At 38.6% G+C, this 25,769-nt stretch overlaps 1 protein-coding gene across 1 annotated transcript; it reads right to left on the bottom strand.

The window, feature by feature from the left end:
• Window positions 1-640: 640 nt before the first annotated feature.
• LOC149077193 (uncharacterized) lies at window positions 641-23,321 on the bottom strand. Its single transcript, XM_089242353.1, has 10 exons — window positions 22,981-23,321; window positions 21,547-21,759; window positions 19,033-19,215; window positions 18,772-18,904; window positions 16,871-17,249; window positions 5,043-5,241; window positions 2,603-2,815; window positions 2,319-2,501; window positions 1,354-1,486; window positions 641-1,130 (listed from the first exon to the last, which is right to left on the bottom strand). Exons 1-10 carry the CDS (start codon window positions 23,183-23,185, stop codon window positions 776-778), a joined length of 2,196 nt encoding a protein of 731 aa, XP_089098479.1. The 5' UTR covers window positions 23,186-23,321; the 3' UTR covers window positions 641-775.
• Between the last annotated feature and the right edge of the window lie 2,448 nt (window positions 23,322-25,769).

Raw genomic sequence — 25,769 nt, forward strand, 5'->3', positions numbered from 1 at the left:
AGATATTTTTCTAAAAATGGTCAGCGGGCCGCAGCAAAAAAGCTCCGAGGGCCTCATTTGGCCCGCGATAATTCCCTGCCCTAGAGTTTTTTTAATTTAAAAAAATTTACCCACAGGTGGCACTGAAAAAGGAAAAATTTGGCATAACGCATAAAATGCAACACAAACAGTGTATAATTAATGTTTACGAAAATTTGCGTTTAAAACTATCGCATATAAATTTGAGTGCCATTTTTAGCTCGGGCTAACATTTCTAATGGGTGAATAACAACATCTAAATGGGAAAGGGTGCTCATGTTGAAATTTTAGTTTTTATGTAACGCAAATTGTCATAAACAATAGTTATACACTGTGTGTGTGTTGCATTTTACGTGTCGTGCCGAGTTTTTTCGTCTATAGCACCACCTGTGAGTGAAATTTGAACTTTTTTTTTAATTTATCAAAAAAAAAACAAAAAACCCTCTAATCCATGATAAGTAAAAAGGATGAGTGCAAACCGCACCTTTTTTATGCCAATTGGTTGATTTGTTATAAATGTTTCAAATGTGCTTCTGAGACTTCTCGTCCACCTTGTACTTTTTATTACTGTACTTATGTAATAGATACCAAGCAATTTTGGTTTGTACACTTATTGTTACAGAATTTGAACTTCTTTAGAAAGTTATTAAGTTAATTTCCTTTGAAATTTTCCGTGTCACACTTACGATTCTCTCACGACACACCGGTTGAAAAACCCTGCGATACATGAATAAAGAAATAAAGATTCACCGTGTTTTTAATCCTCTTTACTTTGCACATTTTCGACTTGAGGCGTTGTATAAAAACTGTAATAAACGGTTTGCATTGTCTCGATGACAACAGACGGTAAAGATTCCAGAACTCGGAGAAGCGCTTTGTGCGGAGCGTAACATGGGAAATAGACTGTGTGAGGATCCATCGACGTGACGGCGTCCTCTACACATTCCAAGACATCTTCGACGTGAGTACTGCTCAGGCCTACTATGATACGGCAAATGTTTTTGTGTGATTCCAAGTACTTTTCGCCATAGATATCCCTCAGATCTTGCGGTGCTCTCTTCCAGGCATCGACTAGTTGACCGACAACGCCTTCCGGAGCAGTCAAAGGCGTCCTGAAAAAATTTCAAGCGATATCAAATCATTCGGATACAGTCCATTTGTCGATTCTTGTAGAAGATTAAGTACATATTAAATTATACACATTATATATACACAATTATACACATTTAGACGCGAGTACAAATTGAATAAACATTCAGACGTATTTGAAGGCCAACGTTTTTGATATTGAATAAAGTTGATTTTTTATATCTTAGCGAAGAATCAATACGTCACCTGTAGAAGTATGGCTCGATGCCTATGACACCGACATCCCATTTTCCCATCTCGATACGCAAACCTTCGGTTAGTGAAATGGCGGCGCTTTTGCTCATGCCGTATCCTACGAATCCAGGATACGTTTTGCGGCCTGTATATGTGTGGGAAAAATTGATAAAAAATTACATTTCTTCCCATCTTCACACACTGAGAAAATTCAAATGTTCAAATTTCATTTACACATATTACTTCGGTACATGGCTCGCCGCTCTTTATTAATGAAGAGAAGGTGATCGAAGAAAACCTGGGCCATGATGGAAAGTGTGCGTGTATCTGATGTAAACCTAACGTGAAGTTTATTTCTCTGTAATTAATTGTTATAGCGTTGCCATTTGCCATCTATATTTTGAACTATAAGTTAAATGATAGAAAATTCTACCGTTGTAGGCATGTTGCTCTCTGTGGGCTGGAATATACCGATCGGACTCATTGTCCTGCAGCTTTGAGTGGCAAAACCAGTTTTCTGCTCCAAGTGATGCCTAATCGTTAAAAAAGCAGAATAGGGTACAACTATTAGCTGTGGTGATAAAACTGACGTCACAACATAGGTGGTTATCTCCCTGAAAAATATATATTATCCGTTCCCCGAAAAATGTTTATTATTAGCATAGGCGGAGGGGGAAAATTCCACTTCCCTTTCACTATTGATTTGCCCACCCGTTCGAAGAGCTCGTACCCACTTATGCGTCACATTCCGCAGAAATATGGCGCATGAACCCAGCCTTTGGGTTAATTTTAATGGCAGTAAATTGCAATATAGCGATATGGCCAGAGTTGGTGTTTGGTGAAGTAGCCTCGGATTTTGAAAACCCCTAGCTCTGCAGTGAAAATATTGTAGAATAATTCGAAGAATCACGTGGTTAGGCCATCATGCATTTGATTTCATCCACCTACTAGTTATGGTAACCTTAAGTACGACTTACCAATATGACTGCACGTATTGACGATTCTTCCTTTCGATTTCTTTATTAGAGGTAGGAAAGCCTTGGTCACTCGAAGCATTCCCATGGTGTTGACTTCCATGACCTTCTGGAAGTCAGACAATGGACACCAGTCGACTTCACCGGTTTGAATCACTCCAGCATTATTTACTATGGCCCACAAAACTGCGGAGAAAAAGTTCAAAAATAATTTCAATACTCGGAAAAGAGATTTTGAATCTTGTTATTTTGTGAGCAATTATAAACAACAGATATCATACAAATACCATTGTCCTGCATATTTTTCTTGACCGTATCAAAAGCATTTCGCACGCTGTCGTCATTCGTGACGTCCATCTCAACGATCTGTAATTTTGACGAACAATTACACTTTAAATGACTGGCTCCTTGACCGTCCACGAACATGCAACCAGCAAACACTTGGTAACCTAGTCTGTCAAACCTTTTGGCCAAGAGATTCCCGAACCCGGAGTCGCAACCTACATGGGAGAAACACACAGAATTATAATGAAAAACGTCAGGATATCCAACATTTGAATATATGCTTGACGTACTCTTAGCCCCATTCTCAGAAAGCATAACACATTACCATTTTACAAATTACATAAAAAATATGCAAAAAGTTTCAGATACCTGTCGGCTGATAAAAAAAAAAAAATAACATGCATATATATGTATATATATAGGCTGACACTGTATTATCTGGGTGTGGGGAGGGGACTGCCCATACACTTCCAAGAAGGGCAGGAATCACATTCACAAAGACAGATCATAACAACCATGTGACAATGAGGTCTGCGAATGAGGTTTCCACCATCAAGATGGAGGTTGTTCGGCTCCCATCATGTGCCAGTGATATATGCTTTTATTACGTACGCCGCATCAGGTAAACTTCATCCTGCGTATGGTTACAGTATTGGGAAAGCAACTATTTCTTAACAGTGCTTCTTAACGTTAGAAATTCTGCACGTTCATGCCTGCGAAATGCATTCCTTTTTAACGCATCGGTAAATGCCAAAATGTGTGCTCTAAGTGTATGTGCAGCATCTAACGTATTTACGTCGTCAGAATTGTGCTTGTTTCTTGTTCTGCTGGTGCTGCTAACTGTCTTCCATACTTTGAAGTTGAAACGACAAATGCGTGAATTTTCATGTTATGTACTGCCTGCTTTCTGTCGAGAGTTTTTTCAGATGGGGAAAAGGCTTCTCGAAGTTAGAAAACCACAGAAAACCAACTTCAGCCGACCCTCCCTGTCCCGTCAACAGGATTCGAAAATTGAATCCTCACTATGAGCGTCCAGCACGATGTCTCTCACGACCGCACAACGGCTATTGAAAAGGCTGTTAGACATGTTTGTTAGTCTAACAAATGGAATTAGGTACATTTTGCAAAAAAAAAAAAAAAAATGTCTGGTGTGTCTAAAACAATTCCAAGAGACAATGAAATTCGTGCTGTAAGTTCCTCTTCGCATTTTACATTGGTCTTTTGTCACTTCTTTAGAAGAAGTGAGCATTTGATCATTTTCGCCGTACCACGGTCATTTTCTGCACACGAGGGCTAATTAAACCGGGACCTATAACTTATTGCCGATTCCGAACGGCAGCCTTATTTATATTCGCTGAGAGGTTGGTGCGCTAAACCCTCGGTGAGATCCTCCCTGCAGTAGCTATCTTTTTTGTGTGGTCATGTCATCGTTTCCATTATACCCCAGCGTCAGGAGAGTTTCTGACAAGGACGAACCTGGTATCGAACTCGTGACACCTCTAAACGTCCTTTGGTGCTTTAGGCGATTATCTTATCGACCTGGGCTACCGCGCGCTCAGGTGCACCAATGTGTGTTAAGTTGGTTCTATACTCCTCTTATAGTGTACAGTTCCTGGTGCAATCAATTTAGCGTGTCTCCTCTCGCCCAGTGTCCAATGTGCATTAGTCAGCTCAAACGCAGTCGTTCTTAATCCTTAGGAATTCTTACTGAAGACGATGTCGTAAAAGAAACACAGAGCCATACATGCCAGATACCACACGGAGGAGGTGTTTACTGACCTGTATTACTCATGACTCCGATTTGTCTTAGTGCTCCCCTAAACCTCCTATAAGTTTGCATATACATTTTTGAATTACCATGTATATATAGAGTAAATAGATAATTATTTTCATCTGAGAATTATTTTTAACTATCCTTTGTATTTTCAGGTTATTTTTTAATGGGTTTTCCTGAGTAGCTCGTATACAAGGCGATTCCATGATTCCCCTTGTCGTATTATACTGGCGAACCGTTGATTCTAGAGGCGAACTTGATTTTAGAATATTTGAATTCAAAAATCTTCTCTCTCTCTGCCTCTTTCTCTGATTTTTTATGTTGTTTTTTCCAAACTATCTTCTGCTCTTCGAACTGAAATATCTTTGCAAATACTGCACTTAGAAACGTGGAACTTCTTTTGTTGACCTCAAGAAAAATAGGACAACAACTTTCTAATTCGGTTTTCGGACACAGGGTGTCCGTATAAAAGGTTTTTTTATTTTTAAATTTTAATAATTACACAACCCCTTGCAACATGAATGACGTATCTGAGTTCTACACGTTATTTGAATACTTTTTCTAATTAGAAGTATGCGTCTGGGATGAACGGTTCGTCAGTAAAATGCTGTCAAGGGAATTATGGAATCGCTCTGTATAGCTATCATAACTGAAGTAAGACAACTTACCCGTTATTAATACGGCTCGTTTGTCCCTTGGTAACTTCACAGAAAAATATCTTCTCGTCGTCTCCATGAGCCATTGCGATAAATGAAACAACACGAAAATTCCACACATGTTCAAAAAACATGTCTTCAAACAGGTTATGCTGAAGATAATGAAGTAGAGGGCAGCGAAACACAAGCAGTAATGGAAGAGTTTGATAATCATGATTCACACCACTCAATATTTCATCAAATATATAAGCTTTAAATAAACTTAAACCTGTGTACGAAACCTTGATGAAAGTAGTTGGTTTTACCAGACAAGACAAACACCTGATAATATAACTCTGTGGTGATGTAGAAGAAGGATCTCGTCGTGACTGTAACGGACTACTTTCAACACTCAATGTTTGCAGCTGTGCTTGTGTTCGTGCACGCGTGTGTAGGTAGGTTCGTAATGTCTGTTTGTGTACGAGCTTCTGCTTCATGTGTCATTTGAGACGCTAATAAGTCGAGGGAAGGTAAGAAAAAGCATCACAGACCGTTTCGTAATTGTAACGAACTGTAACGAATGATCCTCCAATAAACAGCGACTGTGAACGAAAACCGTTGAGGGAATAAAAGTAGGTGTCACGTAACACACTTGTAAGTGTAGATAAGGATAAGGGTCGAAAATTGTTAAAGCGAAAATATGAGTCATCTCCAATGACAATCGAGTTCCTAATTGAAATGAAGATGAGGGGGGGGGGGGAGCTGCCCCATACTAAGCGATCTTAATAAGATGATGGAATAGATTTATATCAAATACCCGAATATTATATATTAATTGTGAGACAAGAACTAGGAATAATTCCGGAGGAGTAATAGCATAGTACATAAAAAATTCTCATGCTGCACAAAAACTCGATTTGCATATGACTACAGCAGAAATAACTTGTTCATATGATTCTAATCTCGATTTGTGTGTAATATTGATTTATAGGACACATGATTTCCAACCAATGCAACCCGTAACAGAATTTGAATCAATTATTAACAATATAAAATATAAAAATGTCATTTGTATGGGAGATTTCAATATTGATATCTTAAAGATAAACCACGAAACGGAGTAATTAACAGGCATGATGGAGAAAAATGGATTTTTGTCTTATATCGATAAACCTACCCGATCTACATCGTGCATCGACCATAAGAAATGCAAAAGTAAAAATTAGTATTAAAAATAAAAAAAATGGAAAGAAAAATGAATGGATAACCCTACGGTTGAACTAAAAAAAAAAAATGATTGATATTAAAGAGAAATTATATAAAAAATTCAAATGAAACGCACATAATCAAGAAGCCAGGTTAGAGTACAAAACTTATGAAAAAATGCTGGAAAAAAAAGATTAGGTGTACTAAAGAGGATTATTTTTAAAATAAATTTAATGCTTGTGGAAACGATACGAAAAAAAGCAATGGCAAATCATTAATAACCTAATAAATAAAAATGAGAAAAAAATAAAGACACCACTGATGAATATCTCGGTATAGTGGCAGAAAAAATGAATGACTATTTTATTAATGTAGCCAGAAGTGAATCAAATGAGACAAATACTGATAATGATCATTCCCCAATACAAGTGCCTGGTAACCAAATTAACGCTATGGTTTTCACTCCAATAGAAGAAAAATATGTTAAACATATAGTTATGAAATTAAATAATATAGCGATTGGATACAATGGCATTAATGCTAGAATGTTAAAAATAGTTTGTAAACACCATCTGCGGTTTATATCACATATAATCAATACTTCAATTACTGAAGGTACTTTTATTGAAAAACTTAAATATGCCATTGTTAGACCTATTCACCAAACTGGAAATATTAATAATTATAATAATTATGGCCCAATATTGATACTTCCAATTATGTCTAAAGTCATAGAACGGGTTCTGAAAATGAAAATTATAGATTTCCTCAACTCTAACTCTTATTTTGCAAAAAACCAATTTGGATTTCTTAAAAATAAAAACACAGAAATGGCAATTCTAAAACTCACTGAATACATTTACAAGAATGTCAATAACACAATAAAAAAAACCCTTGCTATTTTTTTGGATTTACGTAAAGCATTTGACAGCGTTGACCATAAAACACTCCTGGATAAAATGTATAAGGCTGGTATAAGAGGAAAAATACACAACTGGTTTAAAAGCTACTTAACGAACAGAAAACAGGCAAATAAAATTAAAAATGGAATAGGATCTTTTAAGCAAATAGTAAGCGGTGTCCCACAGGGATCGGTACTCGGAGCGATACTCTTTTTGATTTATGTAAATGGTACATAACACTTACAAATGAATGGAAATATTATAAGTTATACAGATGACACAGTGCTTTTCATTTCGGATAATGATAACCTAAACCTCAAAAATAAAGATGAAAATGATATGACAATAATTTCACAATGGCTAAAATATAATAAATTGACTCTTAATCTAAATAAAACTAAATTTATGCATTTCCAATTATAAAACAACAGAAACATAGAACCAATAATAATACAATATCATGTAGAACATTGCTCACGTAATAATTGTCGCTGCACCGAATTAAATGAATCCGATGAAATAAACTATCTAGGAATCGTTTTTAATAAAAAGCTTAAATGGAAGTCTCGAGCGGTGACAGTAAGTAATAAACTAAAACACATTAATATCAGGATTTACTGCTTGAAAAATATTATATATCCCCTAAATTTTTCCATACGATTTATTTCGCCTGGATTTTACCAATTATACAATATGGTATTTCGGTATGGGGCGGTGATTATGACTTAAATATAAGTATAATAAGAAATACTCTGAGTAAAGTTTTGAATAATATATCTGAAAAAATAAATACAATCCAAGACTGTGTCACAATGGTTATAGATTTAACATCAATAAACTCTATCTTTACAAAATATTATTTTTTATTCAGAAAAATCCTGATTGGTTCGAAATTAAACGCCAACAGACAAACAAGACAATTCAATACGCCATACCTAAACCAAACAAAACCATAATACAAAAATAATTCAAATACATAGCGCCTAAGGAATATAATAGATTGAGTGACGAAATAAAATCAGAAAAATCATTGCACAAATTTAAAAAACTACTAATAAATAAAATCAACGCAACTGAATAATAACTTATACATGCATTTCTTTTTTTCCCTCTTTACGAATGTAATGTGAGGACTGAATATTATATCTTAATTATATACACCATTGGTCTGTTGTCAACTCCACTGAATATTATATCTTAATTATTGGTCTGTTGTCAACTCCAATATGCCCTGGACGGATTATGTAATCCCTTGGGCTAATACATAAATGGTAATATATATGTTTTTGTATATTGCGTCTGCATTGTATGTGTTTTTTGTTTTTGTGTGTATTATCTATTATATGTTGTATGTGTGTGAGTAATAATAAATTTCAAATTTCAAAATTGTTACTACCTTAATGTTCTAGAAGAAGTAACTCTCATACCGATGACTTTCCTTCCTGGAGTGATCTGAAATCTTAGTCATTATTAATATTTCGAAATTCCTCATATTTTTAGACCTTCAGGGAACTGTGTGTTTCCTCTAATTAGCCGCGCAAGTACAGAATTTTGGCTATTTTAACCCCCCCCCCCTCCTTGTCAGCAAAATTTAGTGCTGGACGTGATAAAAAGTGCTTAATGTGATAAAAAAAAAAACTCATGTCTAGTGTGCGAAACCGAAATCCTCCATCTCTGGTGCTCTTCTCATCCAAGGAAGCTTCGAATGCCTCCTCCAGAAGAGTACACAGGGGCACGGAGAGGGGTGATATAGGGACCCCCCTGCCCTCCAATAAATAATACTGAATTAAAAAAATTTGAAATATTTTTGTAAAAAAAAACTGAAATATATTAGCGAAAGAAAGGCTTTTTATATGCTGTTGAATTCATTTTGTGAATTGAGAATGTTTTTTGAGAGCTAGGCAACTTGGTATTTTTCTGGAAGATAGGACCTACATTCAAACTCCTCGGCCATATTTCTTTCTTCAGCTGGTTGAAAGCACCCTAGGAGAATAGACCCGGCGAGCCTGGCCAACGCCATCTATAGCTAGATGTAGTTATAGGAGGTGTTGGCCTGGCTCACTGCACAGCTGAGGCGAGCATCTCTGTGCATGCACGATCATACGAGCAAGTTATAAACATGCTGTGATTTAATATGCCCCGACCTTTTTCCTCACATTCAAATGATTAAATACACCAGCTTATGTTTTTAGTTCTGAGCATTGCTAAGCGAAGTAGTGAGCAATGATACATCGTAATTTAGGGATTTTTGCAAGCAGAAGAGAAAGGAACTGGAAGTAATTAACTAAAGTAAGGCCGGGATTTTACACTATAAATGTTTGATAAAATCCCTCTTATAAAACTTAAAAAAATCCAACCAACAAAGCTCATAGGTTACATTCGAGGGAATGCGTTCAATAGGCTTGGCTTATTGTTTATTTTTTCAAGTTTCGTCAAAGATATTTTATCAAACTTTTATAGTGTAATCCCGGCCTTAACCTTTAAACAAGTGAAACAGTGCTTAATGTGATAAAAAGAAAAACTCATGTCTAGTATGCGAAACCGAAATATCCTCCCTCCCTCCTTTCCTTTCCTTCATAAAACAGCAGACAAAAGCGACGTGAATCGGCCAAAAATCGCGCATATTTCAGTGGGATGAGGATGTTTTCTTTGATGAGAAGCAATTTAGCCTGACTCACCAATATTGAATATTAATGACTTTTGAAATTATAGAGCCATATTTTGGAAATAAAGTCGATCCCGCTTACAACGTTGTCACTCAGAAAGTTTTCCCACTTAGTACAAGCTACACGAAGGTTTTTAACAGCTGGTTGATGCGAAGATATACTGTATTTAAGAAAGAGAGAAAATTCAACTGCCCTTACGGGGAATCGAACCCACGCCTTTCACTGAACGCCCTAGACTACAAAGGCAACGAATATCTCAATCTTTCGAGTTAGCCCGCTGTTAAAAACCTTCGTATGGATAGTGGAGAGTGACGTCATCCTCGGATAAGTCGCCATCTGGTGGCAGTGTCAACAGTTGTGAGCTTTGGCCCGAGTTAGGTCCGATCGTCCATGTACGATCCCGTTCAATGCACACAAGCTCCAAGGAAAAATTGAGATATTCGTTGCCTTTGAGTCTAGGGCGTTCACCCGGAAAGTGAAAGGACGTGGGTTCGATTCCCCGCAAGGGCAGTTGAATTTATTCTCTTTCCTAAATATATCTTCGTATCAGCCAGCTGTTAAAAACCTTCGTGTGGATAGTAGAGAGTGACATCATCCTCGGATAGTACGAGCTATTTTAGTGGTTCCAACTCTAACTAATTCTTACTGAAATTTCCCGTTTAAAGCGTTTTCCCGCTTACAATGTTTTATCATGACGATATTTTTCGTAAAATGTTATAAGCAGGATCCACTGTATAGTCATATTAAGACTCGTCTATCGATGGAATTTCTATTTTCCTGAGGCGCAGCTCATTGCTTTCGACAGTTTTTGTTTCAACAGGACAATGCGCTTGTACTTGTTTCAAATACTATCCAAAAAAGGTTTTTGGAACTCAATCAGAATAACTTTCTGAATAGTCACCGAGAAGTGCTTTTCTTAATTATGTATATCATTTGTGAGGCATTTTGACTCACGAAGCGTATAGAAATGGTACGCAGAACGAAAACAAAGATAATCTTATTAGATTGGATTTTCGTTTTATTGGCTCCGCAGAAAGACCAGTTTGGTCTAACTAAGCCAGAACAAATGACTAAATGAGAGAAAATCTGTTGTTGCCATGGTCAGGAAAGTAAAAAACAGCGATGTGTGAAATGTAAAAACGATGTAGTAGAATATGTAAAGAAACCTATAATTTGTCATAAAAACCGTACGTTATGCAGTGATCAAGCACACTTACAAGGCGATTACACAACTAGTTACAGAGTGTACCACAATCGACTGACGGTTTCCCAAATGGGATAACAAGAAAACGATGACAGATATTAAAGTCATTCTAGCGGAATATAAATGTGCGAAGTCAGAAATTTGACGCTACGGCATTCATGTTGTGAGGGGTTGTATAGTAATTAAAGTAAAAAAAAAAGTTATCTGTTTATATATGGACACCCTGGGCCCAAAAACCCAATTAAAAAGTTGTTGCCCTGTCTCTCCTGATGTCAAAAAAATCCCTGTTTCTAAGTGCAATATTCGTAGAAATATATGAATTTAAAAAAAAAAAATTGAAGAAAAATTTGGGAAAGAAGCGTTTGTTGTGCGTGTGTGTTTCCGTTAGTTTCGGTTGTTCTTTCCCAACTTTTCTCCGATTTTTGAATTCAAATATCTAAACAAACATTGCACTTAGAAACGTGGAAATTTTTTTGGTGGTATCAAAAAAGACAGGGCAACAACTTTCTAACTTGGTTTTGGGACACACGGGGACTGTATAAAAAGGTAATTTCTTTTTGTTTTAATAACTATGCAACCCCTTAAAATATGAATGACGTGTCTGAGTGTACTACACGTTATTTGGAATTTTTTTCTAGGTGGAAGTATACCTCTAGTATCAAGGTTTGCCAATAAAATGCCATACCCCACTGTAATTACATTAGTAATTATATAGAGTTATTGATGATGTTACTGTGGTTAGTTATCGATCAAAATTCAAGTCATTTTTAGTCAAAAGCAAATTATTTTCCTCAGAAAATGTCTTTTTAAAAAATTTATTTACTTCGTCTGTCTAAAAATATTTTACGTCGACACGAAAGATGCTGTCAGGTCAAGTGTGATGCCAAAATACAGGTTATGAGGAGACAGTTTTTGTAATTGGCACACACGAACCTACTGGAGTATATAAAAACAGTTCGTTTTTCCTTGAACGTGAATCGGGGCATTTCATCGTTTCACTTTACCTTATGTGCATGACATTAGTACAGCACTAAAACAATTACTTTACTAATCTTCATATACAGTCGGGAGCTTCTCTTTGGCTGTACTACTCGTAGGGCCACACGAATCGTCTCTATAGGAGGGGGGGGGTGCCCAAAACTTGGTAGGAAAAAAAAATAATTGACTGAAATTTGGGAAAATAAAGTTTTTTTTAAATAAAATTCAAACTGTGGATGTGTTGGATGGAATGATTTTCGGAAAAACTATATATAATAAAACCTCGCTACAACGATACTCGATATAACCATAAATCTCTGTACAATGGGGTACTTTTTAAAATCTAGTTTGGAACTGCGAAAATGTTAAACTCCTCTCTATACAACGATATCCTTTACTACAGGTGGCTCTCAAACTTTTGTATATGGTGCATTCATAAAAGAACCACTTCAAAACATATAAACACACACGTCAATAATTTCATGCACATCGCGTCGCCCTTGACAAAGTCGCTCCTAGGGGTGTTTGATGACGCCCCTAGGAGCCGTGACGCATACTTCATGAGGATGATTGCTTTACTACGATCTTTTTTATCATTTTTGTCGCACTACGGTCATTTTCTGCACACGAGGGTTAATTAGACCGGGACCTACAATTTATTGTCGATTCCGAACGGCATCCTTTTTTTTATACTCATCGAGAGGTTGGTGCGCTAACCCCTTGATGCGGGGCTCCCTGCGGCAGCAATCTTTCTGTTGTCATGTCACCGTTTCTGTTGTACCCCCTGTGTTAGGAAAGTTCCTGACAAGGACGAACCAGGTATCGAACTCGCGGTACCTCTAAGCATCATTTTGTGCTTCAGGCGAGTAGTAATGGGCTACTGCGCCCATTACTACGATAAATCCCTCTATAACGGTACTTTTAACTCTTAAATGAGTAGCTATGTGCGAAAAGGTCTCTTGAAACGTTCACTCTTGCAGCCAGTTTGAAGCTAAAAATTCAGAATCGACGTTGCACTTATAAGCTGAGGTAATTTCATTTCCATTTTACATCTTGAATTTGCTGGTAGGCGTTCCAGTTTTACGACAACTCTTTGTTACAGAGTATGAGTGTCTGTAACCTTTCGATATTTAACGTTGATTGGGAATTAATATAAGTTACGATTTAATCTTTTTTTTATAACTCGGCTCCACGTTACTTGCTGATCATAGAACACGGTCCGATTTCCACATGGATAAGTGAAGCGTTTGCCCGAGGCCAATGCCATAGTCGGAGATAGACTTGAGAGTCTGAAGGGGATGGGTGGGTGGGGGCATGATTATGCTGATATCAATTCATACATACTCATGTATATTAGATCATTCAGCTTCACCTTCGACGCTGGCCGGCGGGGAGCATGCCCTACCCCGTATCTCCGCCAGGGCCGTCTGAAAAGCATCGTGGGCCTCCGGGCCATATGATTTTTCCAACATCCTTCTGACAAATTCTCGAAAATTTCAACCAGATTCTATTTTTGTGTGGCCCTTTGTTCTTTTAAGGCCCCCGAGCCGTGTCAAGGTAAGCCCATGCGTTAAGATGATACTGGTCAGGGTCACATCTAGATGCTTGGTCAGCCGAGGCAAGCAAGTATTTTGGCGCTCCCTTGTAGTGTCGAAGAGAGGGTACAAGATGAAATTTACATCCCACGACACCAGACTCACATGCGCACTTCAACCTGTGGCTCTGCTCTGGAGGACCCAGAATTTAAACATAAGTTCACTGATTTAATGAACGTTTGAATCCAAGTCACAGATCCCCACCCGTCTGATTCGGGCCCCGACATAAATGTTCAAAATTTTCGGCTCGCGGGCCATATGGCAAAAATATGGCAAAAGAAAACCGGATAAAATTAATTTGAAAATGTTCAATTGATGCTGGAATAATTGCTGCATAGTCACTACTGCACCACAATTAATAGCGCATCATATAATCGTATTTCGGTCTGCGAGCTGGATATGAGATGGCAACAGCTTGACAAAGTGATGCAGTTATCGTGTTGCAAGCACTGGGTACTTTAAGTTTTTCACGAGCCGGATGTAATCTCTTGTCAGCCCACTTTTTGGGGGCTGAAAGTTTCTGGTTGTCCCGTATATACGTGATTCTAGCCCTTATACAGGAGGATGGGGTAAGGTTTTGGAGACCATACTTACAGAGGGACATAGACTTGGTTGAAGGGGTGCAGAGAACAGCTACGCGTGTCCTTATTGGCACACGGGGCTTGAGTTACGTAAACACCAAACATGGACCCCGCTCTGTTCCCTTGTGGGATATAAGCAGGCTACCTTGCGGCTGGGCCATGCTGGAAAAAAGAAAAATCCCCGCTAGCCACCAAGGCCACGGACCGACCTCCGACCCACGCAAAGGACTAAAAACATTAACACCAAACATCGCCCAGCTCTGAAGATTACCTAGCGGCTGGGCCATGCTGGGAAAAATTCTTAATGTCCGGGCCCGGCAGGCATCCCCGGCCCGTAAGTCACAGGACCCAACCCCGCCGGGGCCCCCATCGCCTCCGACTCGCGGCAATTACACCCCCAAAGTCCCCGGAAACCCCCGTCGGCCGCCAAGAAGCCCGGGCGGATCGCCCGCAAGAGACCAACGAAAACATCCCGAGCCATCCGCCTTCATCACCGTACTCTGTCCCCAACCATCAGCCGATTTGCAACACCAACTCCTCTCATTCTCTGTTGGAAGGGTTTTTTCATAGGCCCGAATGAAGAACATGAAAAGAAAAAAACAGGATACATGGACAAATTCAGGTCCAATGAACTATAAATGTGTAAGTGGGAATTATAAAGAGACTTCATTTTTTGAATGTGCGTACATTGGATGAACGCAGGTGTCGAGGAGATATGATCGAAGTGTTCAATATTTTCAACGGGACGGACCATGAACTTTTAGTACACATTGTAACACAATTGGCACGTTTAAAAAGAAATACAATAAACATGTTGGGGTAAATCGAGAAGCTATCCATACTTAGAATAAGACAACCACAATATATTCCTTATGGGGCATTGTATAATATTTTATCATGTGTATATATTGCTTATAATTTGTGATTGTGTTTTTATTTGGGTTGCTGTATTTTTGAAATATGACATCCATATTTGTTAAGGGCACCTTTTTCTCAGCCACCTCGTTGGGCATCTTGCCTGTTGTGGCGTTGTATATTTGTATTAATTGTTTAAGGGTGTGTTTGAGCCCACTCCCCAATAATTAATGAATATACAATGCAACGCAGGTTCCAGCACTTCTGGCCCAGTTCATTTATTTCATCAGTAGGTTGCAATGTTAATCCACTCGGTTGGCTCGAAGTCATCAAGTTCAATACTCAACAAGTTCAAACTCTTGAAGCGTTTACAAACTCTTGAAGCGTTTACACGAGATTGGAATAGGGGGCAACTTGCTGAATTGGATAGAATCGTGGTTAAGAGATAGGTCGCAACGAGTTATGGTGAACGGGGAATTCTCTGGTTGGACAGACGTCACAAGTGGAGTTCCTCAGGGAAGTGTCCTTGGCCCCATACTTTTTTCACTTTTTATCGACAAACTCGATCAGGGTATCGATGGAATGACCAGCAAATTCGCAGATGATGTGAAGCTAATGGGGGTAATCGGAAATGAAAGCGATAGGGAGTTGCTCCAGACCAACTTAAACAAGATTGCAGCATGGGCAAATGAATGGAGCATGACGTTTAGCGTAGATAAGTGCATGGTCGCTCATTTTGGTTCGAACAACCCACGGTTCTCTTACGAGTTGAATGGTGTCACTATCCCGGATGCAACTAGAGTCACCGATTTGGGAATTCTCATTGACGAGCGACTTAAGTTTTCTGAACATTGTTCAGCGGTTGTCAAAAAATCGAATAGAATGCTTGGTCTCATTTTCAAAAAGGTCTCTTCGCGTTCTCCTAAAGTCATTCTTCCGCTTTTTCGAGGCTTAGTTCGTCCTGGACTGGAGTATGCTGTAAGGTTTTGGAGACCATACCTACAGAGGGACATAGACTTGGTTGAAGGGGTGCAGAGAAGAGCTACGCGTGTCCTTATTGGCACACAGGGCTTGAGTTATGAAGAAAGACTTCATTTTTTGAATATGTTTACATTGGATGAACGCAGGTGTCGAGGAGATATGATCGAAGTGTTCAAAATTTTCAATGGGATGGATAGGATGGACCATGAACTTTTAGTACACCGCCAATCGACTGCTTTTACAAGGGGACACCAGTATCGATTGGTGAGGGACAATGCAAGGTTATGGTGTCGCAGGGAATTTTTCTCCAATAGGGTTGTTAATAAATGGAATAGCTTACCCCCGGAGGTAGTAAATTGTAACACAATTGACACGTTTAAAAAGAAATACGATAAACATGTTGGGGTAAATCGAGAAGCTATCCATTCTTAGAATAAGACAACCATAAGTATTCTTTATGGGCATTGTATAATATTTTATCATGTGTATATATTGTTTGTAATTTGTGTTAATTGCATTTTTAATTGGGTTGCTGTATTTTTGAAACATATGACAACCATATTTTTATGGGCATCTTTTTATCAGCCACCTCGTTGGGCATTTTGCCTATTGTGGCGTTGTATTTGTATTTGTATAATAATTTATCCCGAGTCTTTGTACATGACAGCAGAAAGACTCGGGATAAATTATTGAACTGATGAGGATGTCATTAAGAGAATCAATTCCACCAAAACAAAGGCATTTTGTGTGTAGGGATATGGGAGGAATAATAGAGGTTAAACCATTAATGAATTGTCAGTAAATTCTTATTTTATTATTAGTTTTATTAAAAACATTGAGCAAATTCAATAGACTATCTACAAAAAAAACCAGTTAACATGGCAAATCAATCACGACACCTTCTTCCCATTAGCACTTGAACAAGACTTGCGACGTAAATGTTCGGCGATATCCGTATCGAAAGTCACGAACCTCCTGATCGCGAATTCCTTGGCCCACCTAGGAAGCCTCTGGACTAGCCAGAAGCCTATAACGGACTTTAGGTCACCGACGGTATAAGTGTAATGAGGATTCGTCACTGTGACTGCTTCCACCTGAGCACTAATCACGTCATGGACGTTCGGATTCACCGACATGACGTTGAATTTCCTGGCGCATTCCTTATAGACATCTATATAGCCGTAGCCATAATCCGCCTTGATGTTGTCCGACGCTTTTGACCACGTTTCGTCTATGCTCTTAGATATTGTGCTGTCGTTGGTCATCAGGGTGCTGCATAAAAAAACATGAATAAAAAATTAATTTAGAAATATTTAATTTACTCGTCATGAATAACGTGAAGGCGTTTTGGGAACTCCCATGGGTGATTCGGTACGTATTTGAAGTATACTTAAAGAAAATTCAGATTTGAGCCGCTAGAGGGAGATACCGATGTTTTTGTAAATTTCCAAGAAAAAATTGTATTTTTTGTGGTAAATTTGTTGTGATTGAGTATAATTTTCTCTGTTTCTTGACTTTACCAACGTAGACATGTTCCTACTCTGTGGTGAAACTGTGTAGGCCTAGGGGGACGTTTCTCTATTACTACCATTACTTAACCCTAAATGCGCGTCTCAGAAATTCCACAGAGGAATGTTTACAACATATTGGTACATGCCGGAACGTGTGTTCTGACTATGCGGGGTCCTAACTTACTTACGTGATCAGTCATGCATGCTTCGTGATCTTTTAATGCTACTCTTCGTCGTCTATATTTTAAAATGGAAACGTCAAGTGAATAAATTTTCATTTTATGTATCATGTTGATGGTATGCTATTACGAAACCTCATGTGCACCTCGTAAATATAAATCTGAAGAATTTTTAATGTATTGGGTGCATGCCGTAATGTGTTGTGTATGTGTTGTGTAACCAGCGTGAAGTTTGTTTTTGAGGAATTCTTAATATATGTTCAAATACTGTCGCCATATTTTCTCCGAATTCGGAAGCAACAACGTAGCAGGCTATTTCTTGCTTGCTTTCAAACCGAGTACAACTCAGGTCTATCACCATATGCATTTCACTACCGAGTGAGTTGTGCCGGAAGTGGGAGTTTGTATGCCTGATTTATCTGCGCTGCCATCTATATTTCAGAAGTGAAGTGTAAAGTGAATATTTGTACAGTTTTGTAGGCCTGTTGCGAGACTTCTTAACGGGAAGATCGGCTCGCATTTGCGCCTGCACAGAAAACCAACTTCAGCCGACCACCACTGTGGTGACAATGGGGTTCGAACCCGGGAATTCGCGATGCGAATCCGTCACTATGGCCACTCGATTCAACGTTGGTTATTTGCTTGTTACCTTTGTGATACAGAGGTTTTTTCGGCATTTCCTTGGCACAGTTGGTACTTTATAGCGCCGAACCCGCAATGAAGAAGGCCCCTGGATGTTTGTCCCTTCGCATTTTTTGTATAACTTATGGGTTCTGCTAAGCCCAATTCATTGAGGGCCTTCCTTAACCATAAGGGGTTGTTATAACAATGAAGTAACGTTGTTTCCAGATGCGGTCCTATGTCGAAGTGTACTCAACATAGGACTTTATGGGTTACGAACGATAAGGGGATTTGGAGCTCTCGGCAAATTATGGATTGACCCTGGCGATATATGACAAAAATGTTTTTTTACCATATGGCATCTTCCTGTTTCCGATCCTAAAATTCAAGGAAAAGACACCACATTGGGGTTGTCTTGAATTAAAAAAACTCTATAATCACGATTGTAATACCATTCAATGACTAGGACAGATTTTTACATACGTGTACGAGAATGGCTCGACGCTGATGACCGCGACACCGAATTTCACCATTTCCATACGAAGACCATCGCAGAAAGAAGTCGTGGCGAATTTGCTCATACAGTAAGAAGCGAATCCGGTGAAAGTACAGCGACCTGAAAAAAAAACAAACTAGTTTAGTTCCCTCAAATAATTTCCCAATAATGATAATGACCATAAACAAAAAGAAAAGATCTCATTATTTGATTTATGGCCCGTTACTAATAGTGCCATACGCGATTACCTCCGAAACTTGCAGTCGTAACGACTCGTCCTCGATGATGCCTGAGAAGAGGCAGGAACGCTTTTGTAACGCGTACGACTCCGAATGTGTTGACTTCGAACATTTTCTTGATGTCTTCCAATGGCATCCATTCCAATTCTCCACGGATCATGATGCCGGCGTTATTTACCACCGCCCAAAGAACTGCAAAATGATCAATGAACTCGGTATTGGAATTTGAAACAATGATTTTCACTGAAATCACTAGAGAACAAATTTGGAAAAATTTCTGCGTCAAACAAAAAAAAGTCATACATGTAATTTAGTGCGCGGTACATGAATTTGACCACGAAAAAGCTGATAAACGGGTTTTTTTCAGGCTTCACGCATTTTTTTCCATAATCGATTGTCCACCATAACTCAAAAACGGTTTGAAATAGAACAGGGTTGGTGGTAGGTCGGATTCACCGCGTGTGTATATATACAGTCGAATCCCGTTATAACGAACTCCAAGAGACCGGAGGAATCACTTCGTTAAAACGAAATTTCGTTATAAAGGAATTCCAGGTTACCGAGCATTATTCGTATGTAAACTTATTTGGAGGATTAGAAAAGTGTTCGTTAAAACGAGATTTTCACTATAACGGTATTCGTTAAAACGGGATTCGACTGTATATATAATTTTTTTTATTTGATAGGTGGCAGCAGGGTCTCAGTTCATTTTTATTTTTGACTATTTGTGTCAAAAATGTCTGCATAAAAACAAAGTAAACAGTATTATGGCGCATGGAATATATACCTATGTGTAGCATAAGAATAAAAAAATGTATGGCATCATACCAACATACTGTTCATTTCCATGCCACGCACCAGTTTAAAACCAACAACCAATTTTACTTGAACTATAGCATGTAGTTTTGTTTTCATTTGATAGGTGGCAGCTCAACTATATTACATGATAAATATTACTTAGAACGTCAGGAACGTCCCGTACTATTAATGTTTTCCCTAGTTCGCAAATAATTTCCCCGAGTTATGCCGCTGAGCGAAATTGTTAACTTTAATTGCGCTGGTCCACAAGTGGAAAATGGTTAAAGAACACTGTTATACAGTGTCCCCTGTAAAACCTAATGAGAAATTTTTCTCCATCAACCGTTCGTCGTATAAAAGTATGATTTCAGTCTAAAAAATGCTTAAAAATGTGTTCAGGAAAAACTATGTACCAGTTTCGAGATTGAGAATACAGCGGCTCATAAAATAAGAAAATCCGAGCTTTTTTGTTTACGGCACCAGTCTTCAAACTTCTAATTAGAAAGTTGTTGCCCCCGTCTCTCCCGAGAAAGGAAAAAAAAAACCAGTTTCGAGAACTCTCGAAACTGGTACAGAGTAATTTCTGAACACATTTTGAACATTTTTAAAATTATATTTATACGTCGTAGATTAGATACTACGTCGAACGGTTGATGAGATAATTAAGAGTACCGGACACCCTGTATATAGTAATTGGGTGAGTGTATGAGTTTATAAGGGGTCATTCAAGTATTACGTCAGCATCGTTGGGGGTTTACAATTTGCTGACTTTGATCACAAAGGGGGGGGGGGGGTTGGATGATGCTTACGTCATCTCAAAAATCCTTCATAAGAATATTTCATATTTTTATGAAATATTCTTAATGGCATCTTACTCGGTGCGCCAAAAACGAGAAAAACCTTCCCCTAGTTTGTGGGCACATGAACTAATATTCTCTCTATTGATAAGTCCCCAACCAAGCCACTTTCGTGATCTATAAATGTTTCACGGATCCAAGTGATCTGGAAATGTGTCCGGGCCACTTAAGTGCTCTGGAGCTAAGCCACGCATCACTCAAGTGATCCCTAATTATGCCGCGGATCACTTTAGTGATATGTGAATGTGCCATGGGCTCTGGAATTGTGACACGGGTCACTTAAGCCATCTGTAAGTGTGCCGCTTAGTTCATTTTTACAAAATTAAGTTTGAGGTGGGAGCAGGTCACATTTGGTTCACGGATCATGGGGTGAACATATCATGGCCCATGAGGATGGGTCACAATGGATTTCTTATAAAGAAATGTTGAGTTCTTAGCCTTCAAATAAATAGCATTGAAATTAACAGCGATTGATTATAATGACATATGAAGAGGTATTTTCTTATTTACATTGAAAAAAATAAATTTTTGATCATCTAGGAGAGAGGGCTCGAGCTTCCCCCCCCCCCTGCATACGTCTCTGATCCCACCAATATGCGTTAGGAGGGCAGAGCTGACGAAATTTTTCGGATAAAGGTGAGGGAGGGTCAGAAGCAGGGGTCAAAAATGGCTAAAAATTTGCTGACATACTTGAACGGCCCCTAATGAGTAATAGTGATGTCTTAAACGAGCCAATAAAACCTTTTCATGGTGATATTCGCGTTCAGCAGGGGAAAATCATTCGGAATGATAGTTTCGCGTAGTACGCAATTTCATTGTTGTTCAGTGAATTTAGTCTAGTACGAACACGTGGAAGTGAGACACTCACCGTCACCGTCCAAGTTCTTAACGACCGTGTCATACGCCTTTTTGACACTTTCGTCTTGTGTGACGTCAACCTGCACAACCATCAGTTTCGACGAACACGACGATTCCAACTGCTTGGCACCTTCGCTCGTCGAAGAGGGACATCCAGCAAAGATTTTGTAACCCAGACTGTCCAAACGATTTGCCAGCAAATAGCCGAATCCGGAATCGCATCCTAAAAGAACGTGTAGATCAAGTAAAACAAAAAGCATTAACGCAGCCATTTTTTATGAACAAAACAAATACTAAAATATCGGATAAAGTTCTTGTTTAAAAACATTTTTTTTTCTGCAATTTTATTCAAATAGTAATTGCGTTGCAGGCTTAAATGTTGGTAAGTTGAAGAGTTGAGATACAGCGAGATGTATGAGACTATGCAAATATGCAGACTTATGCCATTAGAGAGAGATAACAGTGCCGTCTTAACGCATGGGCCTGCCCGGGGGCCTCAAGAGAAGGGCCTCAGAAAAATTATAACTGGTTGAAATTCTCGAGAATTTGCCAGGTAGGGCCTTAGAAAAATCAGTTGGGACAACTGAGTTGGGGTCCCCGATGCTTTTAAGACGGCCCTGAGAGATATAAGTGGTTACTGGTAAACATAGACCATGTTTTTCAAGGGTTTTCATTTTTCGAGTCTGAAGAGCACTTTCAATCAAAAAGGGAACACTCAAGTTTCTCCACACACTTCATTTTTTTTATCGTTAAATTTAAAAAATTAAATCTACTGTGAAACCTCGCTACTACGATACTAGATATAACGATAAATACTTCTACAACGATATTTTTTAAAATCTTGTCTAATTGCCTATAGTCTAATGTCAAACACCTTTCGATACAACGATATCCTCTACTACGTTAAATCCCCCCTATAACGACATTTTGTGAGAGATTTTGAAACAGTGACAACGGTATTTTTTATATTTCGCTCAAAATCGTCTTGAATTTAGTTGGAACTTTGGCACTTCGTAAAACGGTAAAAACTTGGGAAAGAACAGCTCTAAATGCGGAAAAACCGTTTCACCCGCATTAACGCTGTTCTTTCCCAAATGTCCTCCGTTTTTCGAATATCTCTGTGAATATTGCACTTAGAAACATGGATTTTTTTTTTGCCATCAGGAAAGCCAGGGCAACAATTTTTTAGAAGTTAGGACACAGGGGGACCGTTTAAAAATTTAGATTTTTTTATAATGTCACACACACATTATTTTCATTCTCGAAACTAGTACAGGGTAATTGTCGAACGCCTGTTGAGCATTTTTTTTAAATTGGATTCATACCTCTATGACGGACGGTTGATGAGATATGAGATGAAGGCCGTGCTAGTACTTACAGGACACCCTGTATAGTAAGTAGTGGTTGAACAATATGCAATGAAAAAGCCAAAATGGTCGCTTACCTGTTATAAAAACGGCTTTATTTCTAGACGAAACCCTGAATCTCGGCAGATGATCGAGGAAGTTACCTAATTGACACGAAACATACAGGAAACAGGCAAAAAACGACAGCCACAGTAAGACCTGCCCAACTAGAACCGGGGTCACTAACCACACGCAACAAACGAACGCGAAGGCCACCAGTCGACAGGCCACGCTGAATATCATAGTTATTTGTACAAATACAATATCAAATATATTTAAATAATTCAATTTTATCCTCCTTCACAGTCTCCATCGGCTATTCTGTATTTTACTCAGGCTTTAAATCATCACCTGCACGATAGATTCTGTGCATACATGCGCTGAGAGTTCACTCTTGAAATAAAGATGATAACAATGATTTTTTTTTCGCTTGATAGATATAATGTTTGCTCTTTTTCTCTCCCTCAAAGCGTGAGTGACCCGATTTAGGCCGGGCCGTGTATAGGCTGCCTGCCTATCTTCGAAGAAAGTTGAAGGTCTACTTTTGGCGATTGATTCCTTTCTGTGGGAGAGAAATTGTTATAACACGTTGTGTTTGCACGGCCACTTTTGTTGTTGTTTTCGGTGTAGTGAGGCCTGTCAGAACGAAGGCAATGACATCAATAGCCTCCATTACACGACTAGATCAAGACCTTGAGACACAATTAGTTTTTCATTTGTTTTTCGAATATGTCATCAGTTAAGTGGTTAGCAAAACGATCTCCGAGTCTGATTGGTCTTCTAATTCACTGAATATTTTTATTAATACGTATTTGCGGTTAAATTCGGTTATAACGACAATAACTGACGGTACTGGTAGAATATTGTATATTTTCATGTCGGAGACTTTCATGTCAGCAAAATTTCATTGTTGCCCTCAGGCACCGCTCGTAAAGCACTTTTATAATGCTTTGGGTGGTAATATCTGCAAAAAACCCGATAGAATTTTTTCATGCTGATATTTGTTCTGAGCAGGTCAAAACCAATCAGAATAATATATTTTTCATGTTGTACGCACTTTTATTGTTGCCACAGATATCGTCCGAGAAGCAGTTTCGCACTTCACATGGTAATATCTCCAAAACAAAAGCCAATAAAACTTTTTCATGGTGATATTCATGTTTAGCATGCCAAAATCATTCGGAATTCTATATTTCATTTCGTGAAATGCTATAAACAAAAAATGGTCATATTCAATGGGAAATCACATTAATATTCGATATATAATTAGTATATATTTATAGAATATAAGTTTTTTTCTACATTGGATTTGAAAAAAAAAAAAAAAAAAAAAATATATATATATATATTTATAGCAATTTCCTCTCTTTCTTGACTATTAGTTCGCGTGGTTATTATAATGTTCGTGATTTGTGTCTATCCACGTGTCTTCATATGATTAATGCGTTTATCAATATATGAATCATTCAAGGAGATGCTATGATAATGAGAAGGGAAAAAATTGGAAGAAATCATTAATAATGATTTCCAGGCTGTTGCTACGGTGCGTGCTTAAGGTGTTCGTGAAAAAATTCTTGTGGGAAAATTCATCTCCAACAATTCATTGACAAGATAATTCACAGCCAGAAAAATTCACCGGCAAAGAATTCATTGAAAAGCGACATAGGATTTATGGCTTCGCCGCCCGTGAGCTATTCAAATTTTGCCGCCCTTCCCGCATTCTCATTTGATCTGCTCTTGATCTCATCAAATCAGATGCCCCGCTTAGTGCCCTTGTAAATACGTAGCTGGCCATAGCGAGCGAGTGGATGAGCAAGTGAGTGAACCAGTGAGTCACTAATACTGTTGCTTACCAAATCACTTGGATATTCGGTAACTCACTGAATCGTTCAGTCACTGGCCCACTCACTCGATCACTGAGCCACTAACTCGATCACTCACACTTTCACTTGGTCACTCATACAGCTACTTATTCATTCCGTCACTCACCCTCTCATTTGTTCACTGACTCGCTCAACCACTCACTCATTCGATCAGTCACCCATTTGGTTACTGATTCGCCCAATCATCCACTCATTTCATCACTGACTCGGTCAATCACTCACTCATTCGGTTACTGATACGGTCACATTGGCTCACTCAATTGCTCACTCACTCGGTCACTCAGTCACTCATAAATAGAGTGTTACTCCCTCCCTCACTCACTCGTTCACACATTCACTCACTTAATCAATCACTCGGTCAATCACTGGTGACGAACTGTTGTCACTGAATTTCCCCAGCGATGATTTTTCCATCTGTGAATTGCTTATTGGTGAATTTTCCTCACGGGTAATTGTTGGCGGTGAATTTTTCTTCGGTGAATTGTTGGCGGTGCCACTTTTGAATCATGAAAGATTAGGAACCGCAGCCATATTGAATTGAAAATGGCTCATAGAAGACAATAAAATGTTGTTCGTGACAATAACTTCCTGATAAATACTGTAATGACGTGTCCATAGAGAATGACCATTGAAAATGGTTTTAGTGTTTTCACTCAGAATACCACGGATCGTTAAACATGGACCTATTTTCATGGGATTATTGTTCCAGGCAGAATTATATATGTGTACACTCCCCATGTCTTTTACGGGCTTATTTCTCCATTCTCAGTCACGAAACGAGTATGACCACCATCTCCATAAGAGAGTTTGATTCGAAATTTCTCCCCAACGTGGACCAAAATGAATAGATTCTAACATTCGAAGAAATAGTCCCAAGGTTTTCGATCACTCGAGGCGACAACAGAACGTGACTTGGATGACCAAGTCGTAGAACATCGCCGAAA

This window comes from Pholcus phalangioides, unplaced genomic scaffold (assembly GCF_987345545.1).
Source record: "Pholcus phalangioides strain wild (caught in Gottingen) unplaced genomic scaffold, Ppha-v1.0 ptg000015l_1, whole genome shotgun sequence".
In the NCBI taxonomy this organism is placed as follows: Eukaryota; Metazoa; Arthropoda; class Arachnida; order Araneae; family Pholcidae; genus Pholcus; species Pholcus phalangioides.